The 18,096-nt window shown below is 42.0% G+C and overlaps 1 protein-coding gene across 1 annotated transcript in view; it reads right to left on the reverse strand.

Annotated features, from left to right (window-relative positions):
• Nucleotides 1–18,096, reverse strand: part of FKBP9 (FKBP prolyl isomerase 9) — a 187,303-nt gene that overhangs the window by 98,861 nt on the left and 70,346 nt on the right. Inside the window, exons 2-3 of the mRNA XM_078688242.1 lie at nt 12,623–12,768; nt 2,057–2,246 (exon numbers count right to left, since the gene is read on the reverse strand). Coding sequence (XP_078544368.1) covers nt 2,057–2,246; nt 12,623–12,768 — 336 coding nt within the window. The remainder of the gene's footprint in view (nt 1–2,056; nt 2,247–12,622; nt 12,769–18,096) is intronic.

Raw genomic sequence — 18,096 nt, forward strand, 5'->3', positions numbered from 1 at the left:
TGCGACACATTCTCACTCTGACCTTCTGGGTCCACAGGAGTCTCCATTGGAGCCGGATCTTGAGGAATCACCTCTTCTTCCTCTTCATGCTCCGAAGGATGCGAGGATACCGGATCCGGCTCCGGAGTCGGAGAACCTTCTTTTGACAAGGCAGGCGAAGGAGAGACAAAGTCTTTACGGTGTTTGTGAGACTTTTTCTTCGAGTCAGAGGATTCCTTCTCCGAATGATGCTTCGAACTGTGCTTCCTCCTCTTATGCTTTCTCCTCGAGGAGCTCGAAGCGTGACCTGAAGCCGATTTAGATCTAGACCTAGATCTTTCCCTGGATCTTGACTTCGCTTTAGATCTCGACTCCTCTCCAGATCTCGAACCTGCTCTGGATCTCGACGCCGATCCCGACTTCGATCGAGACCTTTGCTTCGACTTCGATCTTCGTGACGTCGATCTCGAATATCTTCCAGTATCCTGTTTTACTTTCGCCAAAAGTAATTTAGCTTCACGCTGCCGAAGCGCCTTTGGATTCATTTTAAAACAGGAATTGCAGTTTTTGACGTCGTGACCCGAACCAAGACACCACAAACAATCCTTATGTGGGTCAGTGATAGACATCATGCGGGCACAAGACCTACATTGCTTAAAGCCTGTTTTCCTCGACGACATCTTCGGTGAAGAATCAAGTCGCAAAAGAGAAACAGTGACAAATAATTAACAGCTAGATACTAAGTATCGCAGAAGATCCCGAAAACCGTTAGCGTCGAAGACGCGGAAAAAAGGGAACTGACGTCATCACGCCGGCGTGGGCCTGATATGGGGTCGGTGACGTCAGACGGAGTCGCGCGCGATGCCGTGCTCCTGTGACGTCGCCCACGTCGGCGTACTACGAAGAAAATTTCCGAACGTTGCTGACGCAAGGGGGATATTCACAAGGTGAGGAATCCACACGGCAGATGTATCTATCAGAAATATGTGCGCAGAGATACAACGCCACTAATGGTGCACACTCCAATATTTCTGAGTAAAGTAGTGAGTGTGATTGTGCACTGCATTCAAGATAATGCAACTTGGAGAAAATGTGTGGTGGTATGCTAGGCAGTGAGCTCCCCTCCACCCTACGTCTTAACCCACTCCACAGGAATGCAAGGAAGCCTCTTTTCTTTTTCATCCCTCAGTGGCCTATGAACCATGCTTTTATTGGAGTAAAGTTCTTTTCATGTTTAAACAACCCATCTGTGTTATCCCTGTGTTGATCTGTGAGGGTGTGGGCTAACGGCTAGAGCAGGCGACCTCGAAGAGGAAGAACCGGTTCGAGGTTCTACAGGAACCTAAAAATCCTGTGATTCAGGGCAAATTCCGTAATCTCTCCGTGCCTAACAAAATGAATATGTTAGTAGGTAAGGCATCTGGTGCTTATGTAAAGCGCTCGGATACCGTCGGATGAAGTTCGCGCTATAGAAAACACTGGGAAAAAATTATCACGCGCATGAGAACCAAGATGGATGCATTCGGAAAATGTTTCAGAGGGAGTTCAGTCATCATATTAAATAATGCTTACTAACATTGATAAAACTAAGCCAATCAGAACTCTTATTTTGGTTTTTTAATGTTATATGTTGAAATTCAGCTATGTTAAATCTAGCATCAGCTTTACAACTTATGCCTTTTTGACCAAATCTACACAAAATGTGGCATGATGAAAGTCTGAATATGCAGTTCACTTGTTCACCAGGTGGAAGATGGTGGCCTGGGGGACAGATAACGTTATTAATAAGGCAACAATAGGCTTTCCTATGAAGTTGTGTGTCAACCTCAATTACAGAAGTGGTTTGGAAAAGGGTTTTACCCTTGAAATAAGAAATGCTATTAGTAAATGTGCTTAATCTGGGAGCTAAATAGGAGAAAAATCATCAAATCATGCAATGGTTCCTAACTATATGGAAACGGTCCACAAATGCTTTACTCTTCAGGGTGTTTGCAGATAAACGTTGGCCAATCAGTCAGTATGCAAACCAGACATATAATTTGGGAAAGGAAAATTATAAGTCACTTATAAAAGCTACCTGGAGTCAAACAGAGTCCCATCCAGAAGTGTGCCATTGTAGTGATATCGGATAAAGTCTGACACTTGAACAGTACGAGAGCAGTCGTCAGGTTTGTGATAAGTTTCCACCTCAATTGAGTCATCGGGATTCCATATGTCCATTAAAAGAACATCAAAATGGAGCACTGCATCTGGAGGTATTACGCCAGCTGTAAATGTAGAGGAACACATCAGCCCACTATCCAACAAACAACTTTAACCTCAAGTTTTTACAGATAAAAAAAAACACAAATGAAGAAATGGAGACTTCATACAATGCATATGTATGTCGAATCTGAAATATACAAAGAGTCATGGCACTAAACACCTGTTTACTGACCTTCATCAAATCTTTACAATGGATATTTAATGATAAGAATACAAACATAATAGAAGAAGACTTATATACCCACTGTCACCTATGAAGGACCATACAATCCTGAACAAATGTAATTCATTCTATTAACTAAAAATAGGGGATCACAGTCGAATGCTACAGTCAAGTAAAAGAAAAGAAAGCCATTAACTTAAAAGTCAACCAAAAATTGAGAATACTTGAATTACATTTATCACAAAAGCTTGAATGACCAGGCGGTATTGCATAATAAATGGCATAAGTGCCATAAGTGCCATAAAAAACCTGTTCTGATACTCCTTGAAGTCTTTGCTGCCAGCATTTCAGAGGAACACCGAATCTTCCTGGAAAGGCTGGAAAATTAGGCAAGTGTTTCTAAATTTGCATGGAGTATGCCCAAAATGTAAGAATTAATTAAATGTAATTATTGTCACATAGCATACCCACGGGATCTTTCCTGCTCTTCAACTTTTACTCTTGTTCAGCTCCTCCAGCAAACTAGGTGAATCACCATGTTTAGCTGGAGAACGGCCTAGGGTAAGATAAAATATATGTCAGGAAACATGTTCTACTGGTTGAAGGAGAGCGTCTGTCGTATGAATTTGCCCGAGTTTCTAGTCAAGTAATTTTCAAGTCAAGTAATATCTTTATTTATAGAGCTAAATATCCTTGGGCAACTAAGTGGTTTCTGTTGAGTGAAGGAATGGACAAAACTTAAGCTGACTCATTGCCCAACAGCATATAACATCCCACAGAAGCAAACAAAGTAGACTTTCTCCTTCAAGATTTTTAGAGCTATAGTGCAGGCTGAAGTGCCTGAAATGAAAGAAGTAGTACTCGCTAAAACTCATACATATTCATGTGTAGTTCCTTTAAAAAAACGTTTTTGAGATATGCTGCTTCTGAGCGTTTTCATATTTGAGGATATGCATCCTTTTTTTCTCAAAGCAGTCTTGTGCTTTTCAGAAGATCACTGTTATGCTGAGCAATGTTAACCTCACTCCAGAAGTACCAAACACAATTCCTCTGGGAATGGGCAAAAACTGCCTCTGATCTTTACCAATTAAAACGTACTGTTTAGTATCTATGGCTAAGTGAATGTCCAGTACTAGATTGCCATGCACCTTCTGATTCAACAGGTATCAAATGGCATGAGCACCCAGACAAAATATAACAAGGATTAGCAATATTTTGGGGATTTGTATTCCTACATCTCACCAGAATGAGAGGATTAATTTACTCCCGAACATCAGCGGTGGTAAAGCCCTCATCTAATTTAGACAATGCAACCATTTGTCTATTGGTATCAGACCAAGCTTGTAAAGTCTAGCGGGATCTTATTAAAGTATCTTGCCCCACCAGATGGTAAAGTAAGCAAACAACAGTTTGTCAAAACCAATGCAGTTTAACATTTTCTTTCATATATTTAAGAATATTCCACTCTAATGAAATCATATGAGTAAAAGATGGACACTTTGAGTGTACTACTAACAAGAAAGGCAATTTGGTTAAACGGCTTGATTATGGAACATCTTTATATTTTGACATTAACACAAATGGTTCGTGAGCTATAAGTCGCATAACAATAATAAATTAGCAATTTGCAGTGGGTGGTACTTGCAGTGTCAATAACATTATAGGGAAGTTAGCATCTTCCAAATCGACATATGCTAGGAAACCACTACTATTGATGGCTGAAGGATGTCAAGGAGGGAAACCATCCTGAGACACTGCTGCTTGATGAACAAGCTGAACTTCCTTGGGTACATGATAGGGCATTACTCATCAGACTTCTTGTGTTCAAGGAAGAACATTGAATAGACGCACTGCTGTTTTTACGCCTTCATCACCTATGCTTGCGGAAGGGTTTGAAGAGATTTCCATCTGTAATTAGAGATGGTTTTCGTTCATTTTTTAACTGTGACATTTACAGAAAAGCACAATGAAACTGTACACCCATGCAAGGCAATTCGTAACCCAGCCCTTAATTCCAATCTTCTGGTTTCTAGAGTGGAGGACCAGCACAAAGAGTCGTATATGTCAGGCATGGAGCTGTCACTTGTTCGATAAGGAGAATCTGCTTTTGCGCTACTCTTGAATAGATGGTGGGCATTGGCCAGCCTTTGTGAGTAATAGGCCAGTTGGAGGTAGGGTTAAAATTTACAGAAGGAGGACTTGCAGATGCCTCTTTGACAGTAGATTCGGCACTTGTAGGATGAAAAATACTGGTGACATTGAAAGCTGCAGGGTGATCTTCCATGTCAGTGTCTGCTTTGTTGTCTACAGGGCTTTATCCACGTGTCTGCCAAACAAGGCGCTGGTCTTCGAATAGCATGTCACTAACTCTGGATTGAATTTCCATGCGGAAAGAGGTGCTCCACAGCCAACCACATCTGTGCGGGACAGTTCCTGTACTCCTGTAGCCAAAGCTAGTATTGGAGGTGACTACGGAGGCATGGATAGGAGCTGAAGAAACAAATTCTCCCTCTCAGAGAATGACTTTGGGTTATGTGCAGTAGTCTTCAGGAACCTTCTCTAGGAAAGATGTAATTTCTTCTCATAGGACCAGGGCATGATAGCGCTGGCACTAGCTACATTAATGGATGAGGCAACAAATTAGCTGATTCTCTTTACTGTTGTGTCGAAGTTACGTTCCTTCATGGTCTGGAGGGGCAATGCACGTTCGCCTCAAAACTGTGCTGGAAAGAAAGGATTAAGTATTATTATGTGTAAGGAAAGCTAATGATGTATTTGGAGCCTGTCTTTTTTCATAGCATGGATCCTGTGGCTAGGTTCCGACACATGTTATATCTTCCGATACGGGGTCCAGGATAGGTATAGGCCTGAACGATCATATCCTTAAGGTCGAATAAAAAGATGGTTTGCTCAATGGCAGTTACAAGGAGGTTAAACTTTTGGAAACCCCCATCGACTAGCCTTGGAAAGTGAGGAGGGGAGTCCCCCAAGGGTTCAGGTTTGTCCCATTCATAGGCCCAGCTCTCTGAATGCACATCACCTTAAACCCCACTGCGTGATCATACAAGCTGTTCCCGTTGTCACTGAACTGGAGTCCGTATTAGGTTCTTTTTCCTCCTCTTTTTCTGTGGGTCCTGGCACTAAATGTTTGTGTTGAACTATGACAGCAGGCTGAGGAGAACTAGAGGGTGGCAGCTGTGCAGGTTATGAGGTGGCAGCACCAGCTCACCTGATCCTGGAAGTCCCAAAATACAATTCAATTCGAAAGGGATTGAAAAAACATCACTGGCTTCCTATCAGCCGTAGAATTACATATAAAGCTACATCCAGAAGAGAGTGAAGAGATACCAGCCTCACAAAAACCTACGATCTGCCCACCAAAATCTCTTAGTTGTACCAAGAATTCACAAACCTGGAGCTGTAGGCTGGGCCTTCTCCTATATGGTGCCCAAACTTTGGAACTTGTTTCCGAATTATCTTACATATACACTGACATCGTCCATGTTTGAGGCTCAGCTAAAAACTCATCTTTTTAAAGATCTGTGAGTGCCCTCTTGCCTCTCTCTCAAACGTTTTTTTGTTGTTTATGTATTTTCAGAAAAATAAAGAACGACTTACTATTGTCCAGATGATCTCAAACGTAATAACTAATCTTCCTGCCTGCTTTCATCTGCAATTAGCGGTGGGACGCTGATGCTGGAGCAGCTGTCCTGCTTTATAGATCTACGTCATTCATTCATTCATTCATTTAAGATCATTGAACAGATAAGACCAATAAGAAGCCATCCTTTGAATTGGAGATACTGTTCCAGGTCAGTGGAGCTACTGCTTTGCGTCAATTAGCACTGAGGGATAACAGAAGGCACTATATGTTCACACTGTTAATAAAAGATGCAGGTTTATTTTCCAGCTTGATATAAGTGACCTAGCAATAGATGCGTGGAAAGTAGCTAGCTTCTCACAGTAACACCACTAAGCTATGTTTTGTGGCCCCACAGGCCATGAAAAGGCTCTTACAGCTGCTGGGTTCCACTTACATCAATCTTATGCAAGGTGAAAGCTCTATACTCAGTTGTAAATGTAAATTGATACTTGTATAGCGCACTACTCACCCGCAAGGGTCTCAAGGCGCTTGTACGAATACCGCTGTGGAACCCTTCCTGGCTTTCCCTGTGAGGTGTCCACTCCTGGGCACCCCCAAGGTGGAGGCCAGGCATCCTTAGCGTTGTGGGGGCCGTTGTGGAGATTAAGCAAGCTATTGCCCAGAGTTGCAGAGTGGGACTCCATGATTGGAATAGGCACCGAGGCGAGAATTATCAGGTCCGTGGAATTTTTGAGCCCAAGACCCGCTGAGGCAGGGAATTGAACCCTGGTCCCGGGCTAGACCTCTGCATCAGGGTCTGCCGCTCTAACCATTGAGCCACACTTCTCCACTGTTCTCCGTAACAGACAGCACTGCACACAATAATTAGTAGGGATTTCTCCATGTGACAAAATGTTATCCCGTGGTAGTAAGGAATTTGCAGGTGTCAATGCACTTTTACTAAGAACATACAATGCATACTAACACGCAGGTAAATGCTCATGTGAGTATTCCTGGAACTTTTTGGAGAATTCCCAAAAAATAAATATTTACTCCAAACATATGTAAGAACAAATGAGTGATGATTTACGGTAAACACCCAAAATATAGAATTAAAAATATCGAAAGGACACAATATAGATTCAAAAATATCGAGAGGACAGAATATAGAATAGACATAATATAGTTGGGAATAATATCGACATATAGGTAAGTAATATCGAATGTCATGCAGAATGTCATTATACAGAATTTTTAAAAATTGTATTATATGTTAGTATATGTGTTAAAAGTATATAATTTGTTTAAATATATGTTACAATTTTCTTAAGATAATCAATTTTATGTTATTAATGTTTGTGTATATTAGTTCTGTAGCGGGCTGTGGGTTTATAGGGGAATAGGGTGGGAAGTAATTCAATTTAAAGTTTAAAATTGTATGGTTAATAATTAATATTGGTAATACATTTTTGCGTATATTAGTTCCGTAGTGGATTGTGGGTATATAGGGGAATAGGGTGGGAAGTAATTGAAGTTAAAAAATAATAATTAATTAGTTACTAATTTTATGGCTAATAATTAATATTTGTGATTCATTTTTGCTTATATTAGTTCCGTATCGGCTTGTGGGTTTATAGGGGAATAGGGTGGGAAGTAATTTAATTGAAATTAAATAAAATATATATTACTTAATAATTTTATGTTAAATAATTAATATTGGTCATTAAGTTAATTAATTTATTGTCAAATATTTAAAGTTATTAATTAAAGTTTCAAATTAATTGATAATTATGTAAATTGTGTACATTGTATTAATTAGTCACTAAGTAAATATCAATTATTAGTAATTAATGTATTAGTATGTTCATTATGTTCATTTTTTGAGGAGTGTGTTGAGTGTTTATAGGGGAGTATGGAGTGTATTAAATTAATTGGAAATACATTTGTATTAATATGTATATAATATTTAATCAAAGTTCTTTTATACTGTTAATTGTATTAATGAATTTAGATATCATTGTTATTATGTTTTTGTTCATTGTTATTAGCTAATTGATTAAATGTTACTTAATTATGTTAATTTATTCATATTTTAGACTAATGGAGGTGAAGTTTATTGTGAAAAATAGTGGGACGTAAATTGAATTTAAATAATTAATTATGTTTTAATTAATTTTAATTAAATTGTAGGACTGGGACTACAAAACTGTTCCTCTATGATACCCAACACTTTCCTTCCTGTTGCACTCTCTGGAGTGGGAATAGTAATTTTTACACCTACGCTATCCAACACTTTCCCTACTGTTTCACTCATTGGAGTGAGAATAGTAATTTTTGCCCCTACGCTATCTAACACTTTCCCTCAGTTGTATTATCTGGAGTGGGAATAGTCATTTTTACCCCTACGCTATACAACACTTTCCCTACTGTTGCACTCATTGAAGTGGAAATAGTCATTTTTACCCTGCCGCTTTCCAACACTTTTCCTACTGTTCCACTAATCGGAGTGGGAATAGTAATTTTTATCCTCCTGCTATCCAACACTTTCGCTACTGTTCCACTCATTGGAGTGGGAATAGTAATGTTTATCCTCCTGCTATCCCACACTTTCCCTACTGTTCCACTCACTGGAGTGGGAATAGTAATTTCTATTCTCCCGCTAGCCAACACTTTCCCTACTGTTCCACTCATTGGAGTGGGAATAGTAATTTTTACCCACCCGCTATCCAACACTTTCTCTACTGTTTCACTCACTGGAGTGGGAATAGTAATTTTTATTCTCCCGCTAGCCAACACTTTCCCTACTGTTCCACTCATTGGAGTGGGAATAGTAATTTTTTTACATTACATTTATTAATTTTACATTTTAACATTATTTTAACTATGTTTTATTTAATTGTGTTTATTATTTAATTACTTTTATATTAGTTTTAATATATTTTAAAAAAATCGATATTTTAGTTACCTATATTTTTAACAACGATATTTTGTACTCAATATTTTGGTACTTACCTGTTTGTAGATAGGTATTCGATATTATGGCCCTCGATATTTTTGATTCAAAGGGCCCTATTAAGTCCGCCCGCCACCCTAGCGGTGCTGAGACCGGCCGTCAGTGGTGCGGCGGTCCCGCACCCGCGATTAGGATGCCACTTCCACCGTGGCGGTGGCATCCTCTATTCCCAGCATTGTGGCAGGCGGTCCTCACTGCACCGCCCGCCACAATGCTGGGAATGCACTGTGTGCGCGGTGCCAGCCACCTTGTCCATGACAATGTAGGGGGGTACCATAGGCACCCCCCATGAGCACCCCCTACCACCCCAATACCCTGGGAATCCCGCAACGGGCCCCCAAAAGCAGATTCCGCATGGCTTTTCATGGTGGGGTCTCCATCATGGAAAGCCATGCACCTTTGCCCATGCTAATATGGATGGCAGTGTCTAGCAGACACCGCCACCATATCTAGCCCCGTCTCCATCCGGTCGACTGGTCGACCTGAGGAAAACTGGTGGACGATCTTTCCGTCCGCAGGGATCCCCGCCGCCATATTAATATGGCGGGGAAAATGGGTGGCAGGCGGGATATGATGTAGGGCAATCCACTGTCATGCGGGCCTGCCTTACAACCTAATAGACCCCTATATTCTGTACACTCGATATTGTGTCCCTCAATATTTAGTCACTGATCCATGATTTACAGCTTGTTTACAAATCAGGCTGACTTTCCTACAACTCCACTATTAAAGAAAATGACAGCTTTTATATTCTTCCAAAACATATGACTAGGAAGCTGCAATTGATGCACAATGAGGCAGTAGGTGCTGAACAAGAGGATAACATTAAGCTTCCCCTGTGATTTCTAAATTAAAGTACCACGATTTCAGCTTCGTGCTTCATGCTTCCGGAATTAAGGACCAGATTTACAAAACGATTTTGTGGCTGCAAATACTGTGCAAAATCACAGGGTTTGCAACCGCAAAATGCCTTTCTTAACGTACAAAAGCTCCTTTATGATTCAGCAAATTCTTTCAATCTGGTAAAAAGGGGTTTGCAACCCTTTCCGAATTCATAATTGGGCTGGAACGTGAAAAGGGTGTCTCCCTTCTATTTGAAATTCAGAAGAGGATATATTTATTATTTATTCATTTATTTATATAAGAGTTTTATATAGTGCTGGCCAGACCTGCAGGTTTCAGAGCGCTTTACAACATTTGTCATGTAGCTATCGAATACAAAGTAAAACAATGGTAAACACATTGATTAGTGACGAATCCTGTTCAGGGAGGGAGGACAAAGGAGCGAGTCAAGAGTAGGTGATGTAATAGTCTTGTTATCAAATTGATTGTATACTCCAAAGGGCAAGATTCTATGTTAGGGGGCAGCTATCCCTTCGGAAGAGTTCAGTTGAGGAAGAGTTAGTTGAGCTGCCTTTTGAATTTTATGAAGGAGGGGTTAGTCCTAATATAGACTAGGATGGTGTTTCAAATTGTGGGCGCATTTCCAGAGAAGGAGCATGATAAGGTTTTTTGTTTGCTCCTGAGATTCCTTGTCTGACAGGCCTTGTTGAGTTTGGGGGCCAGGTAGGCAGATTTGCCAGTGTGCAGAGCTTTGTCTGTGAGACAAGCAGTTCTTAAGTTGGCACACATTTAGATTGGGAGCCATTTAGCTCTCTGAGAATGGGAGAGATGCGTAAGTATTTCTTTACTCCAGTGACCACCCTGGCTGCTGCATTTAGAGTTGATCTGAGGGGAGCTAAGTCAGATTTTGCCGTGCCTGTGAGGTTTGCTTTCCCATAATCCAATCTGGACAGAAAAAGGGAGTGTGTAGCCTGTTTAAGGTCATTGGGAGGGATGAAGGGTTTTATTTTGTTGAGTAGTTTTAGGTTGAGGAAAGCACTCTTTGCTGTGTTCTTGATATGTTTGACCATGTCTAAGTTTGGGACCACAGGTATTCCCAGTGATTTTCCGGAGTCGGCCGGGATGAGATTGCAGTTGAGAGCATCAATGGTTTTTAGCCATTCTGTGATTTGGGGGGTCTGCTCTTTGTTGGATATGAGAAGGATTTCCATCCTATCTTGGTTGAGTTTCAGGTGGTTGAGGGTTAGCCAGTGTTGGACTTCTCTTAGCATGTCGTTTAGTCTCTGAATGTCACCAATGCAGAAGGTTTCTAGGTAGATCTGGGTATCGTCTGCATAGAGGTGGAAGGGGATGTTGGCTTTTTTTAGTCTGGTGGTGAGGGGCTCCATATAGATGTTGAACAGTGATATGGAGAGAATTGATCCTTGGGAGACGCCCCTGCTTATGGGGAGTAGGTCAGGCGAAAGTTTTTAATTTTTATTCTTTGGGGGCGGTTCAGCAGAAAGGAGGTGAACCACTGTAAGACCACATCTTCCGCTCCAACCCTTTCTTGGAGTACATTAATGAGCAATTTGTGGTCTACCATGTCGAAGGCTGCCAATAGGTCCAGGAGTAAGAGTAGACAGCATCGGTCCTTATCAAGTGATTTGTGGACATCATCTATGACATTCAGGATCGCAGTCTATGTGCTGCAACCTTTTCTGAAACCCGATTGGTGAGGGTCTAGAAGGGTGTTGCTGTCCATGTGTTGAGTAAGTTGAAGGAGAACACATCTTTCTAGGATTTTGGTTAAGAATGGGAGATTGGAGGCAGGCCTGAAGTTATTGAGGTTGTTTGGGTCAGAGCCCTTTTTTTTTTAAAGAAATGGCGCGATTTTGGCGCGATTTTGAGACAGTCTGACATGATTCTGGTTCTTAGGGAACTGTTTAAAATCTTGATCCAGAGCGAGGCTAGGGTGAGTTTGAGCTTTTTAGCCAGTTGGGCAAGGGTAGGGTCCGCAATGTGAAACGAGGGATTGGATCTGGTTATCATTTCAATGATTTCTGCTTCGGAGATGGGATTGAACGAATTCCAGTTATTATGGGGAAGTATATTATATTAATTAGGAAACAAATCATCACCATATATCAATGGTGTGTGACCATAATTGCGGTCCCAAATAATTGATCAGCTTCAGAGGGATGCATATTGTGACCTGCCAAATTAGTATTCCTTAGGTAGGTCGATTTGTGACCCAAAGCTACACACCTCTTGTTTGCGAATGAGAAAAGTCAATCTTACACTCAAAACTATTCCTGGTTGCATTCCTACAGACAGTGTAAAAGCTGCCAATTCAACACAATACAACCACGGCCACTCATCTAGTCCATGAGGTTCAAGCGGGTAAGATTAGCTCATCGATGGAACGTTTTGCATATTTAATTTTATTTTTAAATAAAATATTGGGTCTGTCCCATTCTGATGTACATATGTGTAGCAGATAAAACAGCATACATCTTTGTGTCAAATATAGCTAACAATAAAATGCTGTTCTTTGCTGTTACCTAAAACCTCAACTCAAGTTACACATTTGTATTGATGGTAAAGCCATTGCAGGAAGATAGGCAGAATTTGTTGTAGTAATACGCCTGCATTCAATCTCAATAACTTCTTTCAATAATTATAATAAGGAATTAATACTGGATACAAAACTAGCACTGTGTGCCGACAGCGTGTTTAAAACAAACATCTCAAGAAAAAAACAACTCAAACATGATGAACAGATGTCTGGACTTACGAACTCCTTCATTCCCATAGGCAAGCTTTGGTGGAACCTTCACAAATCGACGCTCGTTCACGCACATTCCAATGAGAGCTTTGTCCATTCCTGCAATGAGCTGCCCCTTTCCAACAAACACATTGTAGGTGGAACCTTTGTCATAGCTAAAATAAAAAAGAAAGTATATTATATTAATTAGGAAACCAATCACCTCAAGACGGAAAAAACAAAATTAAGGAGCAGCAGACTTTTCAGGAACACAGCACACACTGAGGAACCAATTTCAGTACAGATTCACATGTCATAAACTTACATTTATAACGTGTGTGGATTTCCATATATTTTGTGATACACAAATATCTGCAGCAACACACATGCAAACGTATGCAAATTCTAGGTTTACATGCATGTTTTTTCTGGGCTATACTTACTCCTGATTATTGTCTATACTGCTGACAATCCCTCATTAATGGATCTTCCCAATTAACGTTTAAACTATTTTTACACAGGTAATGATGGAGAAACACCTTGACCCTAACCTTGTGCTTCTGACCAAAAATAAGCTAAAATATTTTGAGATTTTCTCAAGCCGTAAGCCGTAAATGATATTTGTGTTTGAAAAGCAGGACTGGACTGGCTACAGGGCGTTTTGGTGTGCTGCCGAGCTGGGGGCTAATTTCACTGCAATAGGGGCGATTTCGTTTATGGGAACCTGCGTGTGCTTTGAAATAAACAAAGCAAACTATTTTTTTCAGAACACGAAGGTCCCCATCAACGAAATAAGCCCCCAGCTCGGCAGCACATCAAAACACCCGGTAGCCAGTACGGCCCTTTTGAAAAGAAATAAAAGTTCATATTCTGAGACTCAAGACTTGGCATATCTGGCTGCACACTCAAATTTTACTGAAATGTAATTAAGTATGCAAATTGTTTTATGAACTGGCCTACGACCCCTTTGCAGTTCAAAGAGATGACAATGAACCCCTACTAATCTTTCTTAATGTTTATGTTGAGTACAAATTTGAAAGATTGAAACAAATTTGCAAATTCATAATTTCAAAGCAAGTTACAACTGGAAAAAGTGTTGTTCTTTTTTTAAGCTAGGTAAAAACAGTGTCTAATTAGAAACAATACCACTATATAACTAATCCATATGTGAACAAGGCAAATAAACATTTTGGTTGCCTTCTCTTCTATTCAGTCAGTTATCACTAGTAGCTTGGTTTTGTTTTTTTCAGAGTTTTATATATAGCAAACTGGACTCGAAGATATCGGGTATCAGAGCGCTTTACATAGCACCAGTTTCGTTACATGAGGACACATTAATTTTTTTTGTCAGGCACGGGGAGATTAAGTGATTTGCCCAGAATCACAGGATGTTGAGCATCGTTGCCGAGATTCGAACCCGGTCCCCCAGCTTTGACGTCGACCGCTCTAGCCGTAAGGCTACACATCCTCTTCCCGAGAGGATTTCATTTGACTCTTTAATCTGATATGCAATTAAATATGTCAGATTCAAACCACTTGGCGCACACTTTTTTAGGCTTATATTTTTGTTTAATTTTTAATGCAATAAGTACTTCACTCTTCCACATTCAAAGTAAGTCATTCATTAAAACATAGAATAAACACCATCCTTAGTACACCATTCCTTTTCATTTGAACACCTTCAAGAGTTTTCTCATTCTTTTCCTGAAACTCTAACAGAACATATCTTTTCAATGCACTTAAAGGTGAAATCCATTCGTGGTGCTATCTTCCCTATCTGTACCTTCTCTTGTGCTTACTGATATGACATCATAGTGGCCGTCCTCACTTTTAATGAGAACAATTTAATTTCGCACCACGACATGCTGTCGGATCGAAGAACATTTTCTATGGTGCAAAGGCTTTAACATTTTTCTGGACTTTAACTTTTTGAATGGGTGCGGAGTCCTGATGGGAGGAGAACATCAAGAAAGAATAGAGAGGTGGTTTTTGGGAACTATTCTGTCCTTATGCTGAAGTCCTTGTCCTGGAATCTTGGTAATATGATTTTTACTTATTTTCCTGAACTGTTATGCTAATAAATATAAATGTTTTGAACTTAATTTCGCTTTCTCCCTAGGTTGTTAAATGTTTAAATGATTATTGAAATAAAGTGAATATAAGTAAGGTCATGCTAGGAGATTTAATCTCTAAATAAAAATTAAATAAATGGAGAATTAAGCTGGTCTTGTTATTCATTAGTTAACTTTTACTAGCAGATCCATTGACAATAATGGTGGGGTGCTTTAATGTTTCTAGAAAATAAACCATGGTAATATCGATAAACTGCAGATGTATATAGTGTACACATTTTAGTATGAAATAAAACACTCCACTTAAATCCAGCAGGCCTCCTCTAGTCTTCACCAAACCTGGGAGTAGGATGTATGTGTGTATGAATGACTCGCGGTGTTATGGGCCCCACTGACGAGTAATGTGTGAACATCTCCCAGGGAGTACGGTGATGGTTTGCAGGTGTTTTCTGGAGCTGAGCTGGATCAGGTGCAATGACAACTGTGATACACTTTATTGTGCTGTTACTATTTTATGGTGTACCTTGGCAATGGTAGCTGTCTACTAGACAGCTACCATTTAGACTAGACTAGAGTAGTAAATAACACAGACTGCCGGCCCAATTCAGACCTTGGATTGTGTGTCAGTCCCCTCCAACAACTGGTTTGGGAGACAGATGTAGAATGGAGTCAGAGAACTGAGCACGTGGTCTACCAGAGTATAGGATGCCTTAAGGAATGGGAGAAAATACGGGAGGGGTGGCATAGATATAGGGGGTATGAGAGATAGCGCGGGGGGGCTGGTTGGGTTAAATCCTATTCCTCGAGATGGTGACACAGGAATTCTAATGCTAAGTGCAGGTGCGGTACTGCTCTGACGCTGTCCTTACATGCTTTACGGTGACAAAGTCATGTGTATGACTGATAAGGTAGCATCTCGCTGCATAAGCGCTTCGCGCTTTCTATTGCTGATAGCGATTTTAACTATTCCTGTTTTCTATTTGTGTTCCTTCTGGGTTATTATTCCCTGTTTTTAGTCGTCCACCCACCTGCACTGTAATTGTTTGGCACCGCCGCTTGAGCGGGTCCGGGTCCTGGGAGGGGTCTGTTCCGACTCTGGCCGCCATCTTGGAGCGGAGTGGTGGGGTGTTTGCGCGCTACTTCTGGCGAGCGCTCTAGTGCGCAGGAGACACTCGGGGACAGCTACTTAAGGCGAGTCGCTCCAGCGCTCGTCCTGATAAGGTAGCGTCTCGCTGCATAAGCGCTTCGCGCTTTCTATTGCTGATAGCGATTTTAACTATTCCTGTTTTCTATTTGTGTTCCTTCTGGGTTATTATTCCCTGTTTTTAGTCGTCCACCCACCTGCACTGTAATTGTTTGGCACCGCCGCTTGAGCGGGTCCGGGTTCTGGGAGGGGTCTGTTCCGACTCTGGCCACCATCTTGGAGCGGAGTGGTGGGGTGTTTGCGCGCTACTTCTGGCGAGCGCTCTAGTGCGCAGGAGACACTCGGGGACAGCTATTTAAAGCTCCCCGCTTAACGCAGCGGTAACGCGCAGCGGTGACGCCTTCACTTAGCCTGAGTCATGCCAGAGTCCTGCCCGTCTGCGCCCGTCCGCGCTCGGTCGCGCTGGTCCGGTGGTGACTCTGTTCTTCGTTCACTATTGCACAATGCTCAGCTATACCAGGGAAGCCCTCATGTCTATCAATCGGTGTCTGCCACCCTGTGACGGAGCCCGCGTTTACCCCCTGTGTGGCCCTCATCAGTGTGCATGTGGTAGGTGGCTGCTTGAAGCACCTGCCCTATCGAGGGACATTGGAGCGAAGTCAGCTAATGGTAGCAATTATTCCTTGCACCATATTACCATCTGGAACCTGAATGTGAGGTCGTTGGTAAAACACCATCAGGACATAGCCGACCTCATGGGTAAGGAACTTCCTGATATTTTCTGTATGACAGAGACTTGGCTCCAGGACTCCGATACAGCTGTTCTCAACTTGGCCTTCCCTTCTCAGTATTCTACCTACACGCTCAATCGCTCTTCCAGGGGTGGAGGAGTTGCGCTTGCCGTTAAATCTTGCTACCCTTGCGCCTGGAGAGTTCAAAATATTGCGGGATGCGAAAGCGCCCTGTTCAAGGTCTCCGTCACACCTCACTTTACTTTCTCAGGACTGCTAATTTATCGTCCACCGGGCAGCGATGTGGCATTTAGGGAGGCTCTCCCTGATGCCATCAGTTCGCTGGCAGTAGGGTGTGCCAACTTTTCTATCTTAGGAGACTTGAATCTCCATTTTGACACCCTGGCCCTACCCTCAGTGGGTGGGATTGTGGCTGATCTTGAGGCCCTCCAACTGCTTCAATTGGTCTCGGATTCCACCCATGTCGGTGGACATATTTTGGACCCCTTTTTTTCAAATTTAGCAGAGGTAAAGGTGGCCTCTCCTTTTCCTATGCCTTGGACAGATCACTCGCTGGTGACTATTCACTGTCCATTGTCAGAGGCTCCTTTTAAGCCCTCGATGCGAGTTCTGCCCAGACGACGTTGGAGCAAATTAAAACTGGAAGATCTCCACCGCCTTCTTTCTGAAGATCCACTGGGCTCTGTGGAGAATGTGGAATCTGGCTACGACCATTTTTGCGAATGGATAACCAGAGCCCTTGACTCCCTTATTCCTATGATACCGAGTAAGTGTGGACCCCGTGACCCAAGTCCCTGGTATAACGGCACTCTGCGTGCACTGAAAAGCTCTTGCAGACGTGCAGAGAGAGACTGGCGGAGAACGTACGATAACAGCAAAAAAGCCTTTTATACGGCTACCGTCAAGTCTTATCATCGAGCGGTCTGCAGGGCTCGTGTCTCATTTTATGCCCTGGAATTTCGTAATAGCCTGAATCCAGCCAAAACCATCTTCAAGGCCCTCATGGACCTTGTGGCAAAACAGCCCTCTACTGATACCATCAGCTCCAAAACTCACTGTGAGACGTTGGCGGCCTTTTTTCTGGAGAAGGTTCATACCATCTACAGAGCCTTCCCTACTGTTGTGCATACCGGCGTTGGGTCGCATACTTTGCCTAGACAGGTGGTGTTAGATTCTTTCCCCTGTCTTACTCCGGAGATTTTCAAGACTGTGGCTTTTCAAGTCAAATCTGGGTCTCCGGCAGACCCGCTCAAGCCAGCAATGTTTAGAGATTTGACACTCTCTAACCCAGTTTGCGACCTGATTAACATCTCGCTCACGTCTGGCTGTGTGCCTTTGAAGTGGAAGCAGGCAGTAGTAATGCCCATTTTGAAAAAGCCATCTCTCGACCCTAGTAAATCGGAGAACTATCGGCAGATTTTGCTTCTCCCGTGGCCAGCTAAAGTCACGGAGGTGCATGTTAACACCGCCCTCTCGGACCATCTATCGCGCACTAACGTTCTGGATGATACACAGAACGGTTTTCGAGCTGGCCAC

Source organism: Lissotriton helveticus, chromosome 4_1, assembly GCF_964261635.1.
Source record: "Lissotriton helveticus chromosome 4_1, aLisHel1.1, whole genome shotgun sequence".
NCBI lineage: Eukaryota > Metazoa > Chordata > Amphibia > Caudata > Salamandridae > Lissotriton > Lissotriton helveticus.